The sequence below is a fragment of the Cherax quadricarinatus genome, chromosome 7, assembly GCF_038502225.1.
Source record: "Cherax quadricarinatus isolate ZL_2023a chromosome 7, ASM3850222v1, whole genome shotgun sequence".
NCBI lineage: Eukaryota > Metazoa > Arthropoda > Malacostraca > Decapoda > Parastacidae > Cherax > Cherax quadricarinatus.
In genome coordinates, this window is record NC_091298.1 from 31,753,677 (window position 1) to 31,781,258 (window position 27,582).

A 27,582-nucleotide genomic window follows, 5' to 3' on the forward strand; every position below is an offset into this window, starting at 1 on the left:
TGGTAGGTTACTGAAAGCATTAAGAGTTTTTATGAGGATGTTAGAAAGACGATAAATATTTTCCAGTAAAAGTAGGCCTTTGAAAAGGATTCGTGATGTATCCATGGTTGTAAGAGAAGTGAATGCTCGGGTGTTGGGGAGATAGGAAGGTAAAGAATCAAGTACAATAACATGTACAGAAGTACTGTTTCTTTAATCTTCCCTTTTAGATTCTCCATAGAGTGCTACACCTGTTAGTCTTGGGACCATGGTTCGACTCTCTTGTTCATCTTCCTGTTTATTTACAGTCGTGTATTACGACTTAATCTGAATTTAAAGACTATATGGCTTTGAGGGAGTAAGAATAGATTTACTGCTAAAGCAGTAGAAAGAGTCAGTTTGGTTACAGGTGGTGGCTCTGACGGAAAACATGTACAGAAGTACTGTTTCCGAAACTTCCTTACTAGAAGCTCCACAGCCCGAGCAGTAGAGAGCTGGTAACAATGGGCTGCATAAGGTTTACTATACAAATAGTAGGAGTCTAAGAAATAAGATAGATGAGCTAAGATTACTTGCAAGTGCAGGTAATATAGATATTATTGCTGTAACAGAGACCTGGTTCAACCTGAAAGATAGAGAAATGCCTTCTGAATGCAACATACAAAAATCCAAACTGATAGGGTCAACAGGAAGTGTGGTGGAGTTGCTATGTATGTCAGAGATAATTTAAATTGTTGTGTTAGACATGATGTAAGATTAGAAACATCGAACACAGAATCTGTTTGGCTACAGTTTCTCGAGGGTCATAACAAATTAATTCTGGGTGTGATTTATAAGCCCCCAAACCTTCACAGGGAGTGCAGTAAGCTGTTATGGAACGAAATTTATAAGGCGTCTAGATATGAAAATATTGTGATAATGGGAGATTTTAACTTTATACAAATTGATTGGAACAATGTGACTTTCTTGATACGGTTCAGGTTTGCTTTTTAGAACAATTTGTGACAGAACCAGCTAGAGAAACAGTCTGCTTGACTTGGTTCTTGTCAACAAAGATTCACTAATTAATAATCTTAAGGTTAATGATGAGCTTTGGGAAAGCGATCACAAATCACTTAGTTTTAATATATCATGGAATTGTCCAGATAACTGCAATCAAATCTCTGTCCCAGATTTTCGCTTGGCCGATTTCATGGGAATGAGAAATTACCTGGGTGGGCTAAATTGCGATGACCTGACTATGGGTCAGGTAGGTTTTTCAGAGCATAGTTCTAGCTGCCCAGACAACTTATGTTCCAAGTAGTGAAATTAGATCTAACAAAAATGATCCGAAATGGATGAACAATAGATTAAAACATCTCATTGGTCAAAAGAGGGGATGGGCAGGTAAGAAATCAATATATTCAATTAAAGAGAGAAATAAAAAAAAGGAATCAGAAAAGCAAAAAGGGTTATGAGGCTAAGGTCGCAAGGGATTCGAAGGCTAACCCAAAAGGGTTCTTTCAGGTATACAGAAGTAAGATTAGGGACAAGATAAGCCCACTTAAGAATAATTCAGGTCAGATAACTGACAATGAAATTTTCAGTACTTACTTCCTCTCAGTTTTTACTCAGGAAAATACTAGCGAAATTCCAAAAATTATAAATTATGTAGAACAGGATGATAATAAACTATGTACGATAGCGGTAACTAGTGACATGGTCCTCAGACAAATACAGAAATTAAAACCTAACAAATCCCCAGGTACTGATGAACTGTTTGCAAGAGTTTTAAAGGAATGTAAAGAGGAACTTAGCAAACCTTTGGCTAATCTTTTGTACATATCACTTCAAACTGGCATAGTGCCTGATAAGTGGAAAATGGAAAATGTAATACCTATTTACAAGGCAGGTGACAGGTCCTTGGCTTCGAACTATAGACCAATAAGTCTTACCTCCATAGTGGGAAAATTTATGGAATCAATAATTGCTGAAACAATTCGTAGCCATCTTGAAAGGCATGAATTGATTAATGAATCTCAACACTGTTTTACAAAGGGGCGTTCCTGTCTTACGAATTTACTAACTTTTTTTGCTAAGGTGTTTGACGAGGTAGATCATGGTAATGAATATGATATTGTGTATATGAACTTCACTAAGGATTTCGATAGAGTTCCACACCAGAGGCTGTTGGGGAAACTTACGGCACACGGAATAGGAGGAGAAATTTTTTCCTGGGTAAAGGCATGGTTGACAAATAGGCAGCAAAGAGTTTGCATAAATGGGGAGAAATCAGAATGGGGGCACGTCACAAGCGGTGTTCCTCAGGGGTCAGTGTTGGGCCTCTTGTTGTTCACAATTTACAATAACGACGTAGATGAGGGAATGAATAGCGACATAAGCAAAGTTACTGATGATACCAAAATAGGCCGTCCAATTCATTCTAATGAGGACATTAGAACACTCCAGGATGATTTGAATAGACTGATGCAGTGGTCGGAGAAGTGGCAGATGAAGTTTAATAAAGACAAATGCAAAGTTCTAAATGTTGGACAGTTAAATAACCATGCCAGCCTTCTCCTCGCTGCAACATTCATCACCCATGCTTCACACCCATATAAGAGCGTTGGTAAAACTATACTCTCATACATTCCCCTCTTTGCCTCCAAGGACAAAGTTCTTTGTCTCCACAGACTCCTAAGTGCACCACTCACCCTTTTCCCCTCATCAATTCTATGATTCACCTCATCTTTCATAGACCCATCCGCTGACACCTCCACTCCCAAATATCTGAATACATTCACCTCCTCCATACTCTCTCCCTCCAATCTGATATCCAAACTTTCATCACCTAATCTTTTTGTTATCCTCATAACCTTACTCTTTCCTGTATTCACTTTCAATTTTCTTCTTTTGCACACCCTACCAAATTCATCCACCAATCTCTGCAACTTCTCTTCAGAATCTTCCAAGAGCACAGTGTCATCAGCAAAGAGCAAGTGTGACAACTCCCACTTTATGTGTGATTCTTTATCTTTTAACTCCACGCCTCTTGCCAAGACCCTCGCATTTACTTCTCTTACAACCCCATCTATAAATATATTAAACAACCACGGTGACATCACACATCCTTGTCTAAGGCCTACTTTTACTGGGAAATAATTCCCCTCTTTCCTACATACTCTAACTTGAGCCTCACTATCCTCGTAAAAACTCTTCACTGCTTTCAGTAACCTACCTCCTACACCATACACCCAACATCTGCCACATTGCCCCCCTATCCACCCTGTCATACGCCTTTTCCAAATCCATAAATGCCACAAAGACCTCTTTAACCTTATCTAAATACTGTTCACTTATATGTTTCACTGCAAACACCTGGTCCACACACCCCCTACCTTTCCTAAACCCTCCTTGTTCATCTGCTATCCTATTCTCCGTCTTACTCTTAATTCTTTCAATAATAACTCTACCATACACTTTGCCAGGTATACTCAACAGACTTATCCCCCTATAATTTTTGCACTGTCTTTTATCCCCTTTGCCTTTATACAAAGGAACTATGCATGCTCTCTGCCAATCCCTAGGTACCTTACCCTCTTCCATACATTTATTAAATAATTGCACCAACCACTCCAAAACTATATCCCCACCTGCTTTTAACATTTCTATCTTTATCCCATCAATCCCGGCTGCCTTACCCCCTTTCATTTTACCTACTGCCTCACGAACTTCCCCCACACTCACAACTGGCTCTTCCTCACTCCTACAAGATGTTGTTCCTCCTTGCCCTGTACACTAAATCACAGCTTCTCTATCTTCATCAACATTTAACAATTCCTCAAAATATTCCCTCCATCTTCCCAATACCTCTAACTCTCCATTTAATAACTCTCCTCTCCTATTTTTAACTGACAAATCCATTTGTTCTCTAGGCTTTCTTAACTTGTTAATCTCACTCCAAAACTTTTTCTTATTTTCAACCAAATTTGTTGATAACATCTCACCCACTCTCTCATTTGCTCTCTTTTTACATTGCTTCACCACTCTCTTAACCTCTCTCTTTTTCTCACATATAAACTAAATAATGTAGATCTTAATACTGCTGATTGCGAAAAGAATTTAGGAGTTCTGGTTAGCAGTAATCTAAAACCAAGGCAACAGTGCATTAATGTTCGCAATAAAGCTAACAGAATTCTTGGCTTCATATCTAGAAGTATAAATAATAGAAAACTTCAGGTTGTTCTTCAACTCTATATATCCTTGGTTAGGTCTCATTTAGACTATGCTGCTCAGTTCTGGTCACCGTATTACAGAATGGATATAAATGCTCTGGAAAATGTACAGAGGACGATGACAAAGATGATCCCATGTACGAGAAATCTTCCCTATGAGGATAGACTGAGGGCCCTGAATCTGCACTCCCTAGAAAGGCGTAGAATTAGGGGAATATGATTGAGGTGTATAAATGGAAAACAGGAATTAATAAAGGGGAGGTAAATAGCGTGCTAAAAATATCCAGCCAAGACAGGACTCGCAGCAATAGTTTCAAGCTGGAAAATTTCAAATTCAGGAAGGATGTAGGAAAGCACTGGTTTGGTAATAGAGTTGTGGATGAGTGGAACAAACTCCCGAGTACAGTTATTCAGGCTAAAACGTTGTGTAGTTTTAAAAATAGGTTAGATAAATATATGAGTGGGTGTGGGTGGGTGTGAGTTGGACCTGACTAGATCGTGCTACTAAGTCTGATGCCGTGCTCCTTCCTTAAGTGACCTGACTAAGTGGGTTATTGGTCTAAGCCGGGGGGTGACATGTACCTGCTTCGCATGGGTCAGTGGGCCTGCTGCAGTGTTCCTTCTTTCTTTTGTTCTTATTTTTTCTTTAATAATTTTATTGTTTTATTAAAACTATTACCATCTGAATCCTAGGAATTATTTCTAAGAAGAAACTGAGGTTGTTGCTTCTTGGGTAAATAAGCCGCCGCCTTATTCTTCACTTACTCTGCTATACCCTGAGAATGTTTCTGATGATCTCGAAATTCGCTTAATATTTTTATTACTGTGGTTATATGGAATGTTGATATGTCTCTTGTGTCTAGTACATTAATGGAAACCATACGACTCGTCAAAAGATTCTTCCATAAACGATCTTGAACTTGGTCAACTCACGTAGGCTGAGAAAGAGTCACAATGAACAAGTTTTTTTTTTCCAAATCTCTATTCTTGACATGAAACATCGACTGTTAGATAACTTGGGGAGAATAATTCCAGCGAAACATTGAAACTTTTTAAAATGAAGTAAAAGAAACATTTAAAATACTATAATTCCAATTATCTTTAAGCAAGCTATGTTAAAGGAATGATAACAGAGTATCTTATGTTATTGTTACGACAATGTAAGAATGGTTTGCAGTGAGCACAATAACAAATTATAATCTTACTTAGAAAATGCAGTGGTGACTGTAAATAACAGTGATTACCAGAGTATTATGACTGGTATTTCGAGAAATGCAGACACTTTATATGTGAGAAACATTCTATTAGATTCGCTTAGGAAGAGTTTTAATAAAACAGTTAAACGACTATTGAGAGGCAATGATGAAATAATTAGAAATTAAGACAACCAACCCGTTATTACCATATTTGTACGAGAGCGACTAAATCAAAACACACAAACCAGGTAATTCACTCACACCCATAATTAGTTCAGTAGCTAAGTTGTATACAAAATGTTAAAGTGGATAGTGTATATATTGAACCCAGAAGTTGGCAAAGTTTCCAACTGCAACTTTTAGAATAATATTTATTTGATGTACAAATTAAGCACCATAATTGGCCTTAATGTTGATGAGCATTTTGTGTGTGTGTATGTGTTTGTGATTTTTTTGACAGATCTACTAAATATGTTTTGTGACTGCCCTACCTCCGTAGGTTGAGTGGTTGAAGAATGACGAGCCTCTGCGAGTAGACATTCCCCACAAATACGAGGTGGTCGGCAACGGTACACAGCTGAGGGTACGCAACATTGGCTATGCAGACACAGGGGCGTACATGTGCCAGGCAACAAGTGTGGGCGGGATGGCTAGAGACATCAGCTCACTTATTGTCCAGGAGAACCCAGCACCCAGTAAGTTCTCTTCACTCTTGTCTTACATTTTTAGTTGTATAATTATGAACATGATAGAGCTGTGTTAGGCCTTCTAGTCTTTTCTAGGAAGGTCCTACTCACCCCAAACATATATGCCTAACTCACTCAAAAAGCTATTTAAATTACTCGCTTCAGTAACATTGCTTCACACTTTTTTCCGCTCATCTACAGTGCTTTTGCTAAACCAGTAATTTTCTATAGGCTTTATAACAGAATTTATTCAGCTTAGACCCTGTTTCTATTTATAAATTTTGCTTTTCGTATTTGTACCCAAAAAAGAAATACATTCAGTCTCTTTTATAAAACTGAAGATTGAAACAGAACGAGGTTAAGAATTTACACCCACAACCTGACTTTGGGAAAGAGGAAATAGGCCAGCCCTTTGCTCAGAGCTTGCGCCTCCGATGCTCTTGTCCAAGGCAGCGTTGCTAACCGAGTGAATGCCTTCACCGAGGATATCCTTAATCTCTAACACAAATGCATCCCTCACTGGCTGTATGTGACGAAGACTTCAGCTCAGCCTTGGTTCGGTTTCCGTTATCATATAGAGGAGCCTACATAGGTAAGCCTGTCGGCAAATGGAATAAGTCCAAAACTGCACCATCTCTAGATAGGAAGCTGACACAAAAAGAAAACTGGCATAAGGTAGAGTAGGCTCCAAAATCTGTTGACATTATTCCACCTCTAGATAGATAAGATGGGACCGTCTCTAATAGGTGATAGGAGAAAACTGACCTCTTTGCTAAGCACTTTGCTGCCAATAGGCAAACTCCTGATCCAGCAAGGTGACAATAAAGCAGGGTAAAGTGTTTCTTCTCCTTCTCCCTAAATCCCTAGACTAAGGCTATAGGCACATATAAGGTGACCCAAAGAGTAGACGAGCAGGCCAACTAGCATCACCTCTATTTCGCATATATCTTCATTGCCTAGCACAGTGTAAATGACCTTCTCTGAGGAAAGAGGCGAAAGTAGTCCCCGTTCACAAAAACATAAGAACAGAAATCAGGAACTACAAATCAGTATCACTATTGTCAATCACTGGCAAGATTCTTAAAACGCAGATGACAGCATTTTTCGACTACCATTTGCTTCTTTGTTACCGTCAGTATGGCTTCAGTTGTATAGTTGCATTAAACAATGCAGTGACTTTCGATAGTATGGCACCAGAGACTTTAGACAAAACTGAAAGCACTAGGAGTCGCTCGTTCTGCACTATGCCTTACCTATGCCTTACACTATGCCTTTAAGGTAGATATCTAAGAATAATTCTCAATGGGACAGAGTCAACAAAACACTATTGATGCCAATGTTCCACAGAGAAGTATATACGGGCCATTGTTGTGGAATGTCTACTTCAACGACCATCAAATCATCCCAGAATCACATGCATATGCTGAAGACTATACATTGACATTCAGTTATCCAAGGAAAGAAATGCCAGCTGCTTTCAGTTACATCAATCACCAGATTTCAGCTGTGTCAGCTTGGTGGAAACGATGGCAGATTACATTTGCTTCTGAGTAAACATAAATGATGATGGTTTTAGGTACCATAATGATAATGCTGGAACAAATCTGTCAGCTGAGCCTATATCAATTGAGGATGTGCGTGGCCATAGTGTTATGTACAAGGCCAGTGTTGTTAAGGTGCCACACATGACTCGACTTCGTGGTCAGCGAGAAGAGCTACACAGCAAGATGGTCAGCGACTACTTGCTGGGTGCACCCTTCTCAAGAACATCACTTCATATGAGATCATTCACTCCTGAAATGGCTCGAGTTTACAACATGTTCGCAAAGCATAATGTCATCGATAAAATAAAGTCAGTCGAACATATGAAATCATTGAACCACAGATAGCTCCAGCCTCCTCCTATTCCCTATTTTTATGTCTCATAACAATAAAAAGACTTTCAGATGAGATGAGGAGGGTAACAGCTCTTATATGGTAAATAAAAGTAGGAACTCATTACCTAACCTTGTAAAACTATTGTGTAAATAAAAATAATAATCAATTTAAAAGCTGTTCCGCCAGATGTGTGCAAAAATCACAGTACCTTCATCCTCTAGGACTCAAATCTGGCTAACCTGTTTCCGCTGACTCGTTTCATAAATGTTACCTTGCTCTCCCTTCAACAACACTTCAAACCATAAAAACCATTTGTCTCCACTGAGTTAAAGCCTCTTTCATCGATTCTAAATGGTCAAACTATTTTGACAACCTCTCTTCAGCTCTCTGAATTATACCTTAATAACTTCACATTAAACCATACTGCGGGTGGGGCTAGAACCCGCGATCAGAGAGTCACAAAACTCCAGACCGACGCGTTAGCCACTGAGCCAGCTAGCTACCATAAGATTCATCCAACTAGGTGTATTTATACACCATAGGAAGGTTAGCATAGGCACCACTGTGACCACAAATGCAAGTTTTCAAAGACGAATTTTGTGAGTCGAGTCAACTTCACATTGTCTTCAAACGTCTGTGCTCATAATTGCTCTCAACCATGGCATCGCCACTTCCTTCAGCCTCTTCTCCATAACATTGGAAGACCATGCCTCACATCCCATTTAAAGTATAGGTACCATTAACCATTATAATCTAGAACATTCCCATTTTTTGGTAAAACATATTAGCAACAGTTTGTTTTCTTAAACTAACAAGATGTTTCTCCTGCTCAGTAGGCTTCTACGATGAATATTCGCAGTAGACAACTGAAGTAGTGAAGGTGTAAATATTGGGTAATGAGTACATTAGCCTTGAAAAAGAAAGCTGAGGGATTGATCACTTCATATTATCTACATAAACCATACCACGGGCGGGGATCAAACCCGCGATCGGAGAGTCTCAAAACTCCAGACCGTCGCATTAGCCACTGGGCCAGCTAGCCACAATAAGGTTCTATCGCCGCCCGTGGTATGGTTTGTTTGCAATCGTGTCATTACGATTTCGTGAGTCATATTACCTACATCAATTGCTTTTCTTGTCTTCTCTGTTTTCGACTGTAAAAGCCTGTTGAGAAGGCGAAACATTTCGTCAATAAAGGTATCAAACTGTTGCACATGTTTCTTACTCATGTACCTGTCGGTACTGAATACAGTTATTATAATGTTTATCATTTTAACCCAACTGATAATTTATTTCAGTAGATGCCTTCAGTTTTTCAACTTCTGGTCTATGATTCACTTTGTTTGCCATAAACCCATCTCCTGATGCCTCCACTCCTAAATATTTTAATCCTACCGCTCCTCCATACTCCATCCCTCCAATCTTTAAATGCCTAGACTATTTCTAACGTTCACTTTAAATTTCCTTTTTTTTTTCAGAGCCTCACAAATTCATTCACAAGATTTTACAACTTCTCTTGAGAATTTTCAAAAGTACTGTCTTTTGTGCAAATAGCATCTGTGACAACTCTCATATATCATTAGAATTATTAATTCCACTCCTCTTCCCCAACACTCTGTTCTTTAGTACTTGTTTTATCAATAAGTATAACAAATAACTGTATGATGTAACTTAATCCTATCTAAGGCCTTTTAATGGAAAATAGTCTCTTTTCCTCCAGGAGTCCGTAACCAGAGCCTCATTCTTTACTTAAAAACTCTTCATTATTTTAATACCGTACTTCCTATTCCATACATTTGCAGCATCTGTCACACTGCTTCCATCTTCACTTTATCATACTTTTTCTGAATCCATAAATTCAACAAGCAGTCCACTACTCATACCTAAGTTTTCTTCACTTGTTTGCTTCAATGTAACAACTTTCTCTACACATCCTCTACCCTTCCAGAATCCTCCTTGTTACTGTGCAACCCAAACGTTTAAAGTAATTATTCTTCCAAACGCTTGAGACTACCCGTTACGTTCAACAGTTTTCTTCCTCTATAGGTCTTACAATCCCTCGTACAAACGAATTATTAATTTTTTTTTGTCGATCTTTGTCATTTTCCATCTTTCACACATTTGTTTTTCAACACCGATTGTCTTCCACTCAGGCAGAGTGACCCGAAAATGAAGGGGAGTTTTTCTTTTTTTTTTTACATTTGATTAACAAATAAAATAACCCTTCAGTAACTATATCTTTTCCTGAGTTTAGAATGTCAGTCTTAATCCCATCAATATCAGCTTTTTACTTCATTTCATTCATCCCACACAACCTTTTGGCTCTTCTTTATTCCATTCAAATCTTATTCCATCCAGAGCATATTCCATCCAGATCTAATTCCTTCCAAATTTTATTCCTTCCAGACCTTATTCCTTCCAGGCCTAATTCCTTCCAGATCTTATTCCTCCTAGATCTTATTCCTTCCAGAACTTATTCCTTCCGGATCTTATTCCTTCCAGATCTTATTCCTTCCACATCTTATTCCCTCCAGATCTTATTCCTTCCAGATCTTATTCCTCCTAGATCTTATTCCTTCCAGAACTTATTCCTTCCGGATCTTATTCCTTCCAGATCTTATTCCTTCCAGATCTTATTCCTTCCAGAACCTATTCCTTCCGGATCTTATTCCTCCCAGATATTATTCCTTCCAGATCTTATTCCCTCCAGATCTTATTCCTTCCAGATCTCATTCCTCCTAGATCTTATTCCTTCCAGAACTTATTCCTTCCGGATCTTATTCCTTCCAGATCTTATTCCTTCCAGATCTTATTCCCTCCAGATCTTATTCCTTCCAGATCTTATTCCTCCTAGATCTTATTCCTTCCAGAACTTATTCCTTCCGGATCTTATTCCTTCCAGATCTTATTCCTTCCAGATCTTATTCCTTCCAGAACTTATTCCTTCCGGATCTTATTCCTCCCAGATATTATTCCTTCCAGATCTTATTCCCTCCAGATCTTATTCCTTCCAGATCTCATTCCTCCTAGATCTTATTCCTTCCAGAACTTATTCCTTCCGGATCTTATTCCTTCCAGATCTTATTCCTTCCAGATCTTATTCCTCCTAGATCTTATTCTTCCAGAACTTATTCCTTCCGGATCTTATTCCTTCCAGATCTTATTCCTCCCAGATCTTATTCCTTCCAGATCTTATTCCTTCCAGATCTTATTCCTCTCAGATCTTATTCCTTCCAGATCTTATTCCTTCAAGATCTTATTCCTCCCAGATCTTATTCCTTCCAGATCTTATTCCTTCCAGATCTAATTCCTTCCAGATCTTATTCCATTTTGTCCTATGAATAAAACTTCCGCCTTCTTTTTTTCAACATTTAATAACTTTAAATATTCCCCTAATATTTCCAGTAACCCCAACTTCCCTTTCGCCATCTCTCGTTATTAACTGCCAGATCTATTTGACATTTAAAAACTGTTTCTTATTATCAATCTCTCATATTCTCCTTTTGATTGTAAAATAAATTTTTTTTTTTTTTATCAAATTTATTATGTTTTATGAGGTAGGATATAACAGTATAGAATGCAAAGAAATCGAAGCCATTATGAAGACGAACGGAAGTACTAAATCCATAAAGAATTGAAAAACAGTCAGGTTTGATCAGAGAAACGGGAAGTCATCTCCAGTCCGTAAAATCAAGAGCCCTTCACCTACATAGAGGCACTTAAAGTTAGCACCATGAAGGGTGTGCAATATTAAAACTGTGAAAACGAGAGTAACAATGGTGCAAGCATAGGCAGTGAGGTCGGATAAACTGTGCCTGACATATTCAAGGAATCAGAAGTAATAGTAACACAAAAAGAGTATGGAAATTAAGAGCTACAGTGACAAAGGGAGCCAGGATGTTAGTAATATTAGAAACTACAGTGACTAAGAGAGCTAGGATGTCACCAATATTAGTAGCTACAGTAACTAAGAGAGCCAGGATGTCAGCAATATTAGGAGTTTCAGGAACTAGGTGAGCCAGAATGTCAGTAATATTAGCATCTGCAGTGAATAAGATAGCCGGGATGTCAGTAACATTAGGGGCTACAGGTGATAAGAGCGAAGATCTTCAGCAATATTAGGAGCTACAGTGACTAGGAGAGCCACGATGTCAACAACATGAGGAGCTACACGGAATAAGAGAGTCAGTATGTAAAAAAATGTTAGAGAAAAGTTAGATCCACAACACAAGCTCTAGTATTATTCTGGACTTCACTGGGAAAGAATTGTGCTTAAAATAGCAAGTGTTGCGTCCACTTCCAGAGTGTTGTTACATGCTTTACGAAATTAAAAACACTGCAGTGATGCTAATGTGAATTAAATCTGTTACATCATTAATTTGTTGCGCAATATGTTAATATTGTTTACTTTATTGAAAAATGGAATAACTTACTGCCTTTAATCATAAACACACAGAGAGAAAGAGTGAGACAGAGAGAGAGAGAGAGAGAGAGAGAGAGAGAGAGAGAGAGAGAGAGAGAGAGAGAACTTGGAAAGGCAAATAACAGAAGACTTTGGAGTTACCACTGAGGCTCTCTACCGAGATTATCTACTTCCATGGATTATTATCTTCATAGTTTAGCGAGGGATAGTAAATTACAAAATTCTCTCCCAAAACTTCATTCGTTTCGGCTACTTCCGGCATAAAACATTATTAAAGCATACCGTTCTGTATTAGAAAACTGGTATGGAATTTTTAGGAGAAATAGGAGTGGACAGTTTGCCCAAAATGGGTATTTAACTGATGGAGCATTAATTAAAGTAACATGAATAGTGGAAAGACAGTAAATAGTGCACAGTAACTCAGTGACATTTGCTTTCCTTAAATGATGTGTTAAATCATAACCCTTAATGGGTATGCAATTTGTTATCAGGATTCTTTAAGTATTCAGGTCAATGTTTCGTCTAGCCTTAGGGATTTGCTAATGATTAGCATATCTATGTACGTTAAAGTAGTTTCAGTGTTGACTTCACTGATATAGAAGTGGGTCAGTTTCAAAGCCCTGGGAAAACTCGGTCGAATAACCAGACCTGGTTATTCCTGTTTATAATCTGGTCGATAAAGAGCTGCTCTGAAGAAGGAAAGAGGAGTCGCCTTCTCCTCCAGCACGAGGCTAAACGTTGTCAAGAAGAATAGACGAGATACTAAAATCTGACACAGTAGTGATAATCTTACATAATGATAACATCCTAATGTTAGGCACAATCAACTTACGTTCTAGAAAAGCCAGGAACATTGTAAGAAACCGTTCACAAAGCCTGATATCTCCTAAAATAATTACTGATACACACAAGAATTGGCCTTTAAACAAAGAGAGACAGTAGGAAAAAGGAGAAGGAAAAACGTTTCTCAGTGTTTATTTTGCAGAAAGTCAGGGCGCAAGAAATAAAATAGACTAGCTGAAAAATTGTCACACATACCTGCTGAATGCCACAGCTGAAAAATTTAAACTGTTGTATCAGAAAAGTTTTAAAGGCAGGAACAAAAAATGTCACGGACTCTCTCTAAGGTTTATCGAAAGAGGTGAAAACTAATAAAACAAATTATCTACAGATCCCCAAACATATATTGTAACCATTGGAAACTGCAATGGGTAGAAAGTGATAAGGTACTTGGATCAATTTGGAAGGAAATCTAAGGTCTAGCGGCTTTCTAGTAACAGACCAGAACTGTTTTGTAACACAGTTTGCGAAAACCACTATAGTAAATAACCTTCTTTATTTGGTTCTGAAAAGCAAGAAATCTCTGATAAATAATCTTGAGGTTAATGAAGAACTTGGAGAAATCAATCACAAATCACTTATTTTCAATATCAAACAGAACTACTTTAATAAAAATATAAAAGGTATGATTTCATTTATGCTGCAGACTATGCAGACTGAAAGTGACAGACTAATTATCATGTAGAAATCTGGTGGGAAGGAAGAAATAGTTGCTAATATGACATTTTAAAAGCACTGAATAAGATTCCTAAACTGCACATATAACTACGAGAGAAATTACATCCAACAGAAGTGACCGCATGTGGATAAATGTACTAAAACTTCTCTTACGTGAAAAAAAAAGAGGGATTTACTGGCAAATCAAAATAGGAGAGTCATCTTATGGATCAATGTATTCAGTCTAAGAGAGGTCACAAAAGTAATAAGAAAACCAAAAGGAGATTGTGACATTAAAGTTAAGAGGTAATCTAAGACCAACCCTGAAGCCTCTTTAAATTATGGAGAAATAAGATTATGGGAAAGATATCTCCACTTAAATGTAACATATATTGCTTCTTTTTTTTTTTTTTTACAAACAAAAGACTAGAAATCATTAATTATATTGATAAGGAAGGAAAAAAATGATTCATGATCGAAGGCACTTGAGATATGGTCTTCTCTCAGAGAAGAACAGTATAATGTGCCTTTTACACTTCAAGAACTGGAGGCAACACTCTCAGCTTGCCGATCATCGACAGCTGGGCCCGACGACATTCATATTCGTATACTACAACATTTACATCAGTCAGCCCTTGCAGTCCTATTACGCCTTTTCAATCTTACTTGGTCACAAGGAGTTCTTCCACAGCTGTGGAAATCTGCCATTGTTCTTCCTTTCCGCAAACCAGGTACTACGGGACATGAAGCCTCCCACTATCGTCCCATTGCTCTTACCAGTGCAGTTTGCAAAGTGATGGAACGCCTGGTAAATAGACGTTTAGTGTGGTATTTAGAGACACAACAGTCTCTCCACTCGTCAATATGGCTTTCGTAAGGGACGTTCTACCATAGACCCCTTACTACGCTTGGATACGTATGTTCGTAATGCCTTTGCGAATAACCACTCAGTTATTGCCACATTTTTTGACCTTCAGAAGGCATATGACACAACTTGGAGGTATAATATTTTGGCCCAAGCCCACTCCTTAGGCCTCCGAGGCAATCTACCATCCTTCCTTAAGAACTTTTTAACTGATAGGCATTTCCGTGTTCGGGTTAATAATGTGCTCTCCCCGGACTTTGTCCAAGCTGAAGGTGTTCCCCAGGGATGTGTTATGAGCACAACACTTTTTCTTCTTGTTATAAATGATTTGGCCTCTAGTCTTCCATCAAATATTTGGTCATCACTCTCTGTTGATGACTTCGCTATTGCCTGTGCAGGCGCTGACTGTCACCTCATTACAGTTTCTCTCCAGCAAGCGGTCGACCGTGTTTCCAATTGGGCCAACACACATGGGTTTAAATTTTCCAGCACCAAAACTCACCAAATTGCTTTCACTGGACGCTCTGTCATCTCCGATCATCCTTTGTACCTCTATGGCTCCCGTATCCCTGAACGTGATACAGTCAGGTTTCTGGGCCTCCTCTTTGACCGTAGGTTATCCTGGAAACCTCACATTACCTCTCTGAAGGCAACTTGTCACAGCTGGCTGAACCTTCTTAAAACCCTTGCTCATCTTTCATGGGGAGCTGATCGTCGAACTCTCCCTTCGCCTACATTCCACCCTCATTTTATCGAAACTTGATTATGGTGACCAGATCTATTCAGCGGCCTCTTCTGCTACTCTCTCTAGCCTTAACCCCATTCATCACCAAGGATTACGTTTATGCCTTAGTGCTTTTCGCTTTACTCCTGTTGAGAGCCTCTATGCAGAAGCGAACGTTCCATCCTTATCTGATCGCCGTGATGCCCATTGCCTTCGCTACTGTGTAAGCTCTCATGATCTCCGCAATCCTTCCATTTATAGAATGGTCACTGATATTAGTAGACATTATTTGTTCGCCGCCCCTGTTTACTCCTTCCCTTCTCTCTTCGCCTACATTCGCTCTTGTCTTCTCTTCAGTTACCACCTTTCTATGTTCATGTAGCATCTCACTTTTCCCTTTCCCCCTGGGAAGTTCCAGCTGTTCGAGTCTGTTCTTTCTCTCTCCCTTGCTCGAAAGCCCAACTGCCTACGGTCGCTTCCCGCTCTCTTTTTCTTGACCACTTCCACTCTCATTCTCATGCCATTGCAGTATACACAGATGGCTCTAAGTCTTCTGACGGCGTAGGATTCGCAGCAGTGTTTCCGGACAGCGTCGCACGAGGGCATTTACTATCTTCGGCTAGTATTTTTACTGCTGAGTTGTATGCCATTCTTGCAGCACTTATCCGTATTGCATCTATGCCTATGTCATCATTTGTGGTTGTCTCAGACTCCCTTAGTGCTTTACGGGCTATACAGAAATTTGATACACCTCAGCCCTTAGTCCTCCGTATCCAACTTTGACTACACCGCATCTTTACCAAGCATAAAGATATTGTTTTTTGTTGGGTCCCTGGTCATGTTGACGTACAGGGCAATGAACAGGCAGACACTGCTGCGCAGTCAGCAGTACATGACCTACCAGTTTCTTATAGAGGTATTCCATTTACGGACTATTTTGCTGCCTGGTCGCAGACTGGGCCGCAGGGGCGATGACCCCTGGAACTCTCTCCAGGTAAACTCTCTCCAGGTAATATCTTCCCACCTTCACACCCGTTGGCAACAACGTTGGTCTACTATGCTCGGTAACAAACTTCAATCTATTAAACCGAGTATAGGTTACTGGCCGTCTTCTTGTCACCAGTGTCGAGGTTGGGAGACTACTCTCTCCCGTCTTTGCATTGGCCATACTCGTCTTACTCATGGATATCTCATGGAGAGGCGCCCTGCTCCTCTCTGTGAGAATTGTCAGGCTCCATTATCAGTCAGCCACATTCTGTTGGACTGCCCACTTTATCAACGAGCACGCAGAATTTACCTCCGTCGTCGTCTTCGCTCCGCTGCTCTCTCTTTACCTTCCCTTCTCGCTGATGGATCCACCTTTCATCCCGACTCTTTCATTTACTTTTTCACAACAACTGACTTCACAAACTCTGATACCTTCAGTCCTTTCTACCTCAATCTCTTGCTACCCTCTATCCCCGCACTATCCCCTGCTCCGCTGTTTTCTGTAACCTGCTGATCATTCCTCCTTCCTTCTGCCGCCCAATACCCTCGTTTCCTTCCCTACCCTGCAGAGCTGTATAGCCCTTGTGGCTTAGCGCTTCTTTTTGATTATAGTAATAATTGAGATATGGTTCTTCGACAAACAGATAGACTAAAAGCAAACATGTCACCGGGACCTGGCAAATTATTTTCAAAGGTTTTAAATGAACGTAAGGCAGTGGCGTGCAGAGGTCTGGTGATGCCCGGGGCCAACTCCTTGATTGTATGCCCCAAACACTTCTTGATTGTATGCCCCAAATCACTATCTTATTTCGCTCTCTACTTGGATGCCCCCTTCCATTTGGATGCCTGGGGCCACTGCCCCATCTGCCCTCCCCTCTGCACGCCACTGACGTAAGGGGAAATTTAGCAAACTATTTGCTGGTCTATCAATAAATTACTACACACGAGTATCATGGCGGATGAGTGGAAAATGGCAAATGTGAAAACCACTTACAAAAAGCGAGAGATAGTTCATAATATTCAAATTATTTAGTAATTAGCTTATTCTCAATTACTGTAAAATTTATGGAAACAGTAAATGCAGATGCATTTCAATTCAAGATGAACTGTTGAAGAAAGTAGCGTTACATGGTATAGGAGGAGAATTCAGGATGGAGACCTGTTACAAGAGGTAATTCGCAGAGGTCAGCAGTGTGGTTCTTGTAGGTCACTATCTACATAAATAAAATAGATGACGCAATAAAAAGTAACATAAAAGTAACTGTAACACATATACTAAATAATGTACATCTAAATTACTTTGAAGGTCAGAAAACTTAGGAGTTCTTGTTAGCAGTAATCTAAAACCAAGACAACAGTACGTAAGTATCTGCAGTAAAGCTTTTCACCTGGGATAGAGATATCATGAATTCATAGGAGGACAAGTCATTTACTAACAGTAGCCACAACAATATTCAATTCAAACTGAGTATCTACTCTGAGAGCTAAATTAACACTTTCACAGTTCCCAAACTAGAGAGCAGCTGACTTTGATCAAGTATGTAGCAATATTAACAATGTGAACGACACTGAGCTATTAGATATAATATTTGCTCAGGAAATGTAGAAGAGATTCATAGAGAAAATTCTAACTACTGAGAAAGTTAGTTTTCCACTTAAAATACAGAGAAAAAACTAGGAAACTAAGTCACCTTGGATGACCCAAGAGTTAATACATCACATATGGCGTAAACGCAAAATCTATAAGTAACGTAAACTACCAGTAAACTCGGAGGATCGTACTACGTTTGCACATATACAGAGAATAAGAACATTATATAAAATGGTAAAGGTGATAAAGATAGAAAAAATGCTCATAGTGTCAAAATACATCTTAAGGAACTTTTTAAATATGAAAAAACACGAAAAAAGTACAAAAAGGTATAGTTCCTCTGAAAGACTGTCGGTCCAGCGAGGATTACAAATAAAGATCCGGCTTCTTTTCTCGATGTTTTCATTTCGCTCTTCACATCCAATAACGAAAACCAACATGTCTAATTTTGTTAATTATTACCGTTACTGCGTAAGTTATTTTGTAACTCTGACAAGCAATTTGTCTGGTCTGCTTGACTGTAAATATTTAGCTTCTACAAATATTTTACAATGTCAAGGTTTCTAATTTTGTTAATAATTAGTCTGTCAGAGTCAAGCCATAATTACACCGGTGTCGCGTTCAGCTGTAAATTCAGACCCAAAGGTTGCTGTAGTATTAAGATTTATATTACTGTTGTAGTTTCTTATCGCTAATTAAAGGACCGTTCGTTGTTTTTTTTACTTTTTTCTCCCCCAGTGTACGAAGAATTTTTTGGGTTAACTTTTGTCATGTTGTAGAGCTCGTTTTTCAACTTCTTATTTAGCAGGTGTGATTTTTCTCTTATTTTTGCTTTGTAATCGAAAGTAATTTGTATGGTTTTGGGGTTTACTGGTCAAATAACTCATATAATTAACGTTTATTTTTGGCTGTCTCACTAGTTGCCTCATCGTTCTGCCTGGTTTTGTTATATGGTTTTTACATGTTTATTTTATTTGTTATGAATGTGCTCATTACTTCTATGTTATCTGTATTTAGTGGTTCGATCCAGTTTACATTAATGATGTCTTTGCACACAGGATCAAAGTCACCTGCTCGTAATTTTTTGTCTCATATTTGTGCTCATTTAGAATTGAATGATGTAGTCATTGTTTTCTAGTGTCTCTTTGACCTTGTGTGGTTGGATAAGGTCACAAAGTGTGGTCAGAATAAGATTCAGTATAGTATTGTTATAAATAGCCAGTGTGTCAGCTTGTGTCAGGACGGTGCCTCAGTCAAACTAGCGAATCTGGTTGCCTCTTGTTCCACTGGTAGATTTTCCTGTTATATGTTAGGATCATTAAACAAACCAGTTAATATTGCCTCTTTGTGACTATACTACAAGTTTCCTTAATTTCGTCATACAAAAGCATATTGTTTCATAGTTTTTTTTTTTATCAACGGAGATTATAATTTTTTGTTACCATTGACTCTGATTTCCACACATGGAGAATTAAATTGTAGTACATCTTGTTTTTTTTTTTTTTTGTTTCGACAGCATGAAGTTCTTTGCTAACATACTTTGGTAACTCCAAAACCTTTTTATGAGCTTCATAAAAAAACTGTATTCGATCAGGGCCATTTCTCATATCTGGTTGGTTTGCATTAAACCAAGATTCACTTAAAGCCGTTATAATATGGACGCAAGCAACGTCATTATTTTTGTATTTGCTACGAGTAATTGTGTAAAAACTTTTACTTTACCCACCTTGTCTCTTCCTACTGGGGTAATTAATTTACATTCCTGATTTCCTGACCTGGTAAGTTGTCTGCTCCTTCCTTCCGTCCCTACCTCGCCCCATACCACCTCTCCTCCACCTTTAATATCTTCTCTGCAATGGCTACTTCATGCGTGAATCATCCACACTTTACGTTACTCACGTCTCTCGGATACCTTACTGATTTTTTAAACATGTTTATGTCTCTATTGAAATTGTCCCAAAGTTCTATTTAATGTAGGAGGAGGGGGCAGGGAGGAAGGCAGAGAGCGAGCGAGAGAGACAGAGACAGACAGGCAGAAAGACAGAGAGCGAGAGTGTCAGACAGGCAGACAGAGAGACAGAGAGCGAGTGTCAGACAGGCAGACAGAGACAGAGAGCGAGAGTGTCAGACAGGCAGACAGAGACAGAAAGAGAGCGAGAGAGACAGGCAGACAGATAGAGTTTCAACACATGAAAAAGTGCACTTGACAAATGTCTGCTTTAGTGGCTTTGACTACTCTAGGTAATTAACACAGTTCATTAGGTAAAGGCTACTTTCATTCTTAAAACAGAGATAACATTTAACTTTTGAAAGTAAACAGTTCAAATGCAGTGGAGAGTCTTGACACTTAATAAACTAGATAGCGAGATACTCAACATTATTGAGTATTGGAAATATAGACACATATACAGTATAATATGATCCTTTATTGACAACGTTTCGCCTACACAGTGGGCTTTATTAAGTCACAAATAGATCTACCTGGGTGAAACACACGCGAGTATTTATAGGATGAGAATGCTGGGTCAGGTGGAGAAAGATTGTCACATGCAGCTTTCTCCACCTGACCCAGCATTTTCATCCTATAAATACTCACGTATGTTTCACCCAGGTAGTTCTGTTTGTGACTTGATAAAGTCCACTGTGTGGGCGAAACGTTGTCAATAAAGGATCACATTATACTGCATATGTGTTTATATTTCCATTGTGTCGGTATTTTATACCATTTATTTCCATTATTGAGTATTTCTCTCGTTGAAAGCAGCAGCTAATATCTACAAAACATTTATAAGATATTAGAACTATATTTTATGGATTAATGTATTTTCGATTGGTAGTACAAAGGTAAAATGCAACCGTAAATTTATTTACGAAGTCAACAGACTTTATACCTAACCAAACAACCAACTAACCTTAAAATAGTATAGTGAACGTGATACATTTCAACGCTAATAAAAAAAAATTTGAATACAAAGTTAAAAGAAAACACAATTTCCAGAGACAATAATTCACCTGTCACCCTACCGACATGCACTAATGGCAGCTCGCACAAAATAAATTGAAATAAACAAGCCCCCCTGAGTGCTGTTAGTGGTGGATATACGGTAACAACAACTCTGGAAATGTTAGCTCGGAGGCTGGTCTAATGTGTATCGTCTCAGAATTTATCTCTCACTCTCGCCCAGTAGGATCCTGATGGGATTCTGCTGGTATGGCAAAGCAACATGAAGGCGTGCCGCTCCTGCCAGCATATTTATTATCCTCAAGGGGCACATCCACACCCGGGCACTAGCAAGATGCATTACACATAACACTGCTCCGGTTTGATCCTATTGCTTATGGCTCAGCTCCTTCAAGATAAATATCCATACACTATGTAAGCACTTCTTCACATCTTCTCTCTAAACAATGTTCCACTGTTTCTCCTCTTATACTTTAACGTTACTCCCATAACACTTACCAACTATTACTACTGCAACACTTACCAACTATTACTACTGCAACACTTACCAACTATTACTACTACAACACTTCCCAACTATTACTACTACAATACTTCTCAACTTATAAATCATTTCTCTACGGGTAATAATACAACGCTTCTTTTACTAATGTTGCTACTACTACTATCACTACACTCACATCTTAACATCTTAGCAGCTTCTCTAATACTTCTCTATCTTTGCTCCTCGAAAGCATCTTCTTCATTAATACTTCGTGTCTTCCAAAATTCAGCATTAAATCCAGAACTCACACATTTTCCAACTACTAATAGAGCAATTACACATCTCCAATTCTCTTTCAATTCTTACTGTATTTACCCTCAGTTTAGTATTTCACTTTCTGACACTCACATCTTAATGCTTGATGGGAGGCAACAGTTTTGGGACTTCTTAGTGTACCAATGGCGCCCCTACTTTTTATTGGGGGCATTTTGCATCGCCTGCCCAGTCTTTTACTTTCGTAGGGAGTGATTTCTGTGTGCAGATTTGGGACAGCTTCTCTAATAAGGTGCTTGACAGAACTTATACGTGAAGTAAAGGATCTTCTGCTTTGAATGGAGATGTTAATGTACAGCAGTATCTTTGCTCCTCGAAAGCATCTTCTTCATTAATACTTCGTGTCTTCCAAAATTCAGCATTAAATCCAGAACTCACACATTCCTGTCAGTTTATTCTCAAGGGCATTTTCCAACTTACCAATGTATCTCCAACAAAGCCACAGCAATAAGGTTGATGAAGTACTTCCAATAGAGCAATTACACATCTCCAATTCTCTTTCAATTCTTACTGTATTTACCCTCAGTTTAGTATTTCTTCATTTCTCCATATGAAAAAAATGCGAACATTTCTGATCATACCTCTAAGAGTTCCGTAACTATTTTATGAAAGCAGTTTTCCAGGATTTAGGGATATCAGCCCAAAACACTCCGCCAACTGCACAAGCAGTTATCAATATAAAGGAGTGGAAGGTTTGCTGCAAATTATATTTTGTGAAGACACCTTCACAGGTACATGCATTCTGCTGTTCAGGACCCCTATGCATGTACGTCTGGACTTCGATTAGATTGTGATCGGAATTATTTGTTTTTGATATTCTTATGTCTCTTATCAGGTCCTCATTATTTGTGAAGATAAGGTCAAGTGTGTTTTCTAGTCTTGTTGGCTCCACTATCTGCTGGCTTAAGGTGTGTTTTTCGCAGAGACTTAGTAGCTCATGTGTGTGTGACCTTTCATCTGCGCTACCTCCGGGGATTGTTTCAGCTATAACATTATTTGCTACATTCTTCCATTTTGTATGCCTTAGGTTGAAATCACCAAGCAGTAAGATGAGTAGAGTTTCTGTCTAGCGCTTAGCGGGAGGATCATGCCTCCAAACACACCTTCAACTGAATGATGCACGCGGGCTCAGCGCTTAATATGAATATAAACGTACAAATATAATATAGTATAATTTAAATGTTATTTCTCCCGTAATGGAACAATTGGTGTAATAGTTGCATAAAGTCGCGTTCTCTCTTATAGCTCATTTTTTTTAGTGATATGAGTGAATTTCATAACATCATTTCATACCGTTTCGTTTTATTTTTTTCAGTATGGTACAGCAGAGCTCTACTTATTTTATGCTATATAGCCCTTGTGATTTAGCGCTTCTTTTTTATTATAATGATAATAATCTACTTGTTTTATTATTCCAAGTTCATCACTTTCTTACTGCAAAATTGTTGGCCTGAAGTGTTGACCAACAAGGTGTTGTAAATCAAACTGAAACTGATTTTATAGCAACTTTTACTTAATCATTGTCTGCTGGGATGAATAGCACTCTGGTGACTGCACGTTGTTTACATCTGACTCTACAATTGCCGTCTCATGGGAAATACGCAGAAATCTTTATGTTAAGTAATAGGACACAAGTGCAACTTATGCGCCACAATAAAATGTCACATTAGTTGCACTTGTGTTCTTTTACTTAACATACTGTCGGTAATTCTACCAACATTAATACAGAAATATTTATCATTCTTCAACTGCTGGACATGTTTCTCTTCCCTCCTCTTTGAAGACCCACGTTTATTTTACAGTTTATTTATGACTTTTAATACAAAGCTGATCTCCTGCACTGATTTTAAATTCCCCCTTTTGAGTTATTATTAACTTTCACATCTTTACTTGACGTTTTTAACTCACTGACTCGTTTCAGTTTTTATATATTATGTTATCTTGTCCTTTGCTAATGAACATTAAAAACTATTGTGTTAAATAGTTTATAATAATAATAATAATAATAATATTTATAATAATAATAATCATAAATTATTAATTACTAAACATAAAAAAAGAGAAACTTTATGCTTTTGTTCCCTTTCGAGTCACCCTGCCACGGTGGGCGACGGCAGGTATGTTGATAATAATAATAATAATAATAATAATAATAATCGTTTGGCAGCGGGGGAGCAGCAGGAGAGCAGAGTGTTCGTCTTCCACGACTGGGGCGTGGCAGTGTATGAACCAGATGAATGCCGACTGTTCCACGTCATCCAAGGCACTGATGTCATTCCTGGCACCCAAGAATATGTCTGCGGTGATAAAGGTAAGGCCTAAGACAGAGATCAATGAGTATACCTACGGTGAAAGGGGTAATGATGGGAGCAAAGGTAAGGAGTAAGTCTGCACAATGGCATAGGTAATGAGTCAGGGTGGAGTAAAGAGAGATTTCAACAAGGTAGAAGTGATGTAAGGAGGGAGGAATATACTGAGAGAAAAAAAGAATGGTTAAGAGAGTGGTGAGGGAACGTAAAAGACGAGGTGAACCAAAGAAATGACTATTGGAAATAGGTGAGTGGTGCACTAGGTGGTGAATGTTGCGACAAGGAGAAGGCTGGAAACAGTAGAGATGTCGTGTCTGACAGCAGTGTGCAGAGAAGCCGTAACTTTGAGACTAGAATGAGGTGTGGGGTTTCAAAAAGTATAATCTAAATATAGAATGATTTGGAGGGTGTATAAATCTGTAGTAGAAGGAAGGAGGGGTAGGGGTCGTCCTAGGGAAGGTCGGAGGCAGGGAGTAAAGGAGGTTTTGCGTGCGAAGGGCTTAGACTTCCAGCAAGCTTACCTGAGTGTGTCAGATAGGAATGATTGAAGGCAAACTGTTTTTATGACTTGACGTGCTGTTGGAGTGTGAGCAAATTGACATTTACGACACCAGGGTGGGCTGCTGTCCAGATCATTGTACCCAACAGTTATGTCATGGAAACAAGCATAATTGAATCCTCGCTCTTGAAATATGATAGGAATGACGTATATAGCTCAAATTATAGGTTGTACAAACTCGATAGCTATTTGGTGGAATCTGTTGTGCACAACCTTAAACAACAATATTATACAAAATCGAAGGATTGCTTATTATGCCATGAGGTCTCGTGATATTTTGGTGACTTGAGACCAGAGTTTGCGCACCGAACGTCGTGTTATATCCGTCGTGAACGTCGCAAAGTATAATATATAACATCATGTTACGTGGTGAACGTCGACAAAATATATTAAATAACATCATGATACATCCATTGTGAACGTCGAAAAAATATATATAACATCAAGTTACATCCGACATGAATGCCGACATAATGTTTTACATCATGTTACTTCCGTCGTGAACTACTACTGCATATAGGTATCATACAGTTTCAGGTTAACGAGGCTAAATGGTTGCAGTCACTGACGTTATCATGATCGATATCATATACAAACAGTATTAAGTAGACAAGTCGGTTCAGTCAGGTATGGGTGTGCAAGGACGCAGTAGCATAATTTGTCATGCATGGCAGCGCAGGTGTGGGTGTCCTGGGATAGCCACAAACCTAGGCAGAGTGACTCATTTCCATTGAGGTCTTAAACCCATCTAGGTATTATACATGGAAGCGCATATGTGGATAACCAAAGACAGCCCAAATAAGAGACAGAGCGACTTATTTCATCTAGGTATAGCTGTAGCTGTATAAAGGTACACATGGTTGATTGCACATGGTGATTTCTACTAGTTTGGCTGGTTAAAAAAAACAGTAAGACCTTAATCGTAAAGAATAATCGGAATATTGTAAAGATTCATAATCAGGCATAATAATCAATACTGAGAACAATGGTAGGCAGTACTTAGGAATACATGCTGAGATCCCTCCAAGTATGCATTGGAACATTCAAGAAGTTCCCGGGACACGCAGTATTTTAAGTTGACAGGTGAGCGCATTCATTTCTTTTCATTAATTAGAAGAATATACATAATAGCAGCATTCTGTATGTATATTATCCACTATTGTAGCGTAACCTCATATGTCACATAACCTGTTCTAAACGATTAAAAGTTTAGGGCTGGCTATTAAACCTTCTGGTTACCTACATCCTGCTCTCTGTTAACTTGGAGACCCTCATTTACTCTACTTCATGTGGTGTGGGGCATGGAGGAGGCGGGGGGGGGGGCAGTCGGCCAGCGCCTCCCATAGCTTGAGAGAGGCTGGAGTGGGTGTCACCCACACTTTTATTCTCTGAGAAACTTCCCCTCATTTCTCCTGTTGCTACTCTTGCAACAATGCACAATGATTTTTTCGAAATTACTGCACACACAAATTTTCGCTTGCCTTATTCGGCAAGAAGAGCGTTGCAGTTTAAGCCAAAATCGCAAGTGGAAGTTTCACTGTATATATATGTATATATATATATATATATATATATATATATATATATATATATATATATATATATATATATATATATATATATATATATATCGCGTTTGTTAGAGTATTACCTAATTTAATGTTTACTTACATGCATTTATGTAAAAGTATCAGATGTTATAACATGTATTCCATGGTGGACAGGTACTAACTGTTCGTGGGGACGAGCGATCAACGTAGCTGAGAGGTACATCTATGTGACACAGCCCAGGAGGGACCGGGTGCTGGTTGTCTCCGTCCCTCAGATGGTTGTCGTCGATGTGAGTCTTGATCTCCTATGTTATTTTTCTCTGTCTTTGTGGGAAACTAGGTGAGTGCAACTAGGTAAAGCTTGTCTCGTGCTTAAAGCACAGAGGCTTTAGCTTCCAATATTCATTGTAGTGAACGAGTCACCAGGTTATCATCACAATACAAGTTAATACTCAACTGCTAATAGACAAATATATTTGTGTATATTTTTATCTTCCTGAGTCGCAACATATGCGAAAAAAAAATAATTGTTAATATAAAGAGTAGCTCTAAATTTACTTAAGTTTCCTCATATATGTTGAAGACATTTAAGCAATAAATCATACTAGTTATTTTTTTAATATATTTAGGAATAATTTTGTAAACAGATAAGATTATAATGAAAATGTAAATGAACATTCTGACTCCAGAGTACAAGCAAGTTTTTCAGGTGAGTACTCAAGGAGTGGTGGATTCTCTGCAGGTGATCGTGACAGACCAGTATCCAGTGGACCTGTCGTATGTACCCAACTTGGACCAGGTGTGGGTCCTTAACTGGCGCTCCACCAAGAACGAGGGAGTCAAGACCATACAGGTAATTCTCTCAGCTACTAAGGTAAATTATAAATGCAAATTAAAGCATTTTATCATTAGATACGAGTTCAATAACATTCATTTTGCTCTTTTTGAATTTGTTTTGCAATTATTAAAAAATAAATGTAAGCATACACTGTAATGATATACAAACTGAAATATGCGTATCACTAATGAATGCTTTCTTTAGCATTTCTTCTCTTGACTAATTTCTCAACAATATGAGTAGAACTATGTACATAATTGTATATATATATATATATATATATATATATATATATATATATATATATATATATATATATATATATATATATATATATATAAATGTCGTGCCGAATAGGTAAAATTGGTAAATTAGCAAGAAATCATTTAAAATTAAGTTCTTTCTAAAATTTTCTCTTATACGTCTAAAGATATACATATTTTTTTCATTTATGTTAATGTTAAATTTAATTATTTTGTTTCCAAAGAACCTTAGAAAATTTGTTTA

At 38.4% G+C, this 27,582-nt stretch overlaps 1 protein-coding gene across 4 annotated transcripts in view; it reads left to right on the plus strand.

Moving 5' to 3' along the window:
* LOC128686737 (follistatin-related protein 5) overlaps positions 1–27,582 on the plus strand; it is a gene marked incomplete in the record, with an annotated part of 494,827 nt that overhangs the window by 388,064 nt on the left and 79,181 nt on the right. For 2 of the 4 annotated variants that reach the window (XM_053773769.2, XM_070082387.1), the window contains 4 exon segments: positions 5,889–6,084; positions 23,987–24,130; positions 26,412–26,527; positions 26,980–27,111. In XM_053773769.2, coding sequence (XP_053629744.2) covers positions 5,889–6,084; positions 23,987–24,130; positions 26,412–26,527; positions 26,980–27,111 — 588 coding nt within the window. 4 annotated transcript variants of the gene reach the window in all.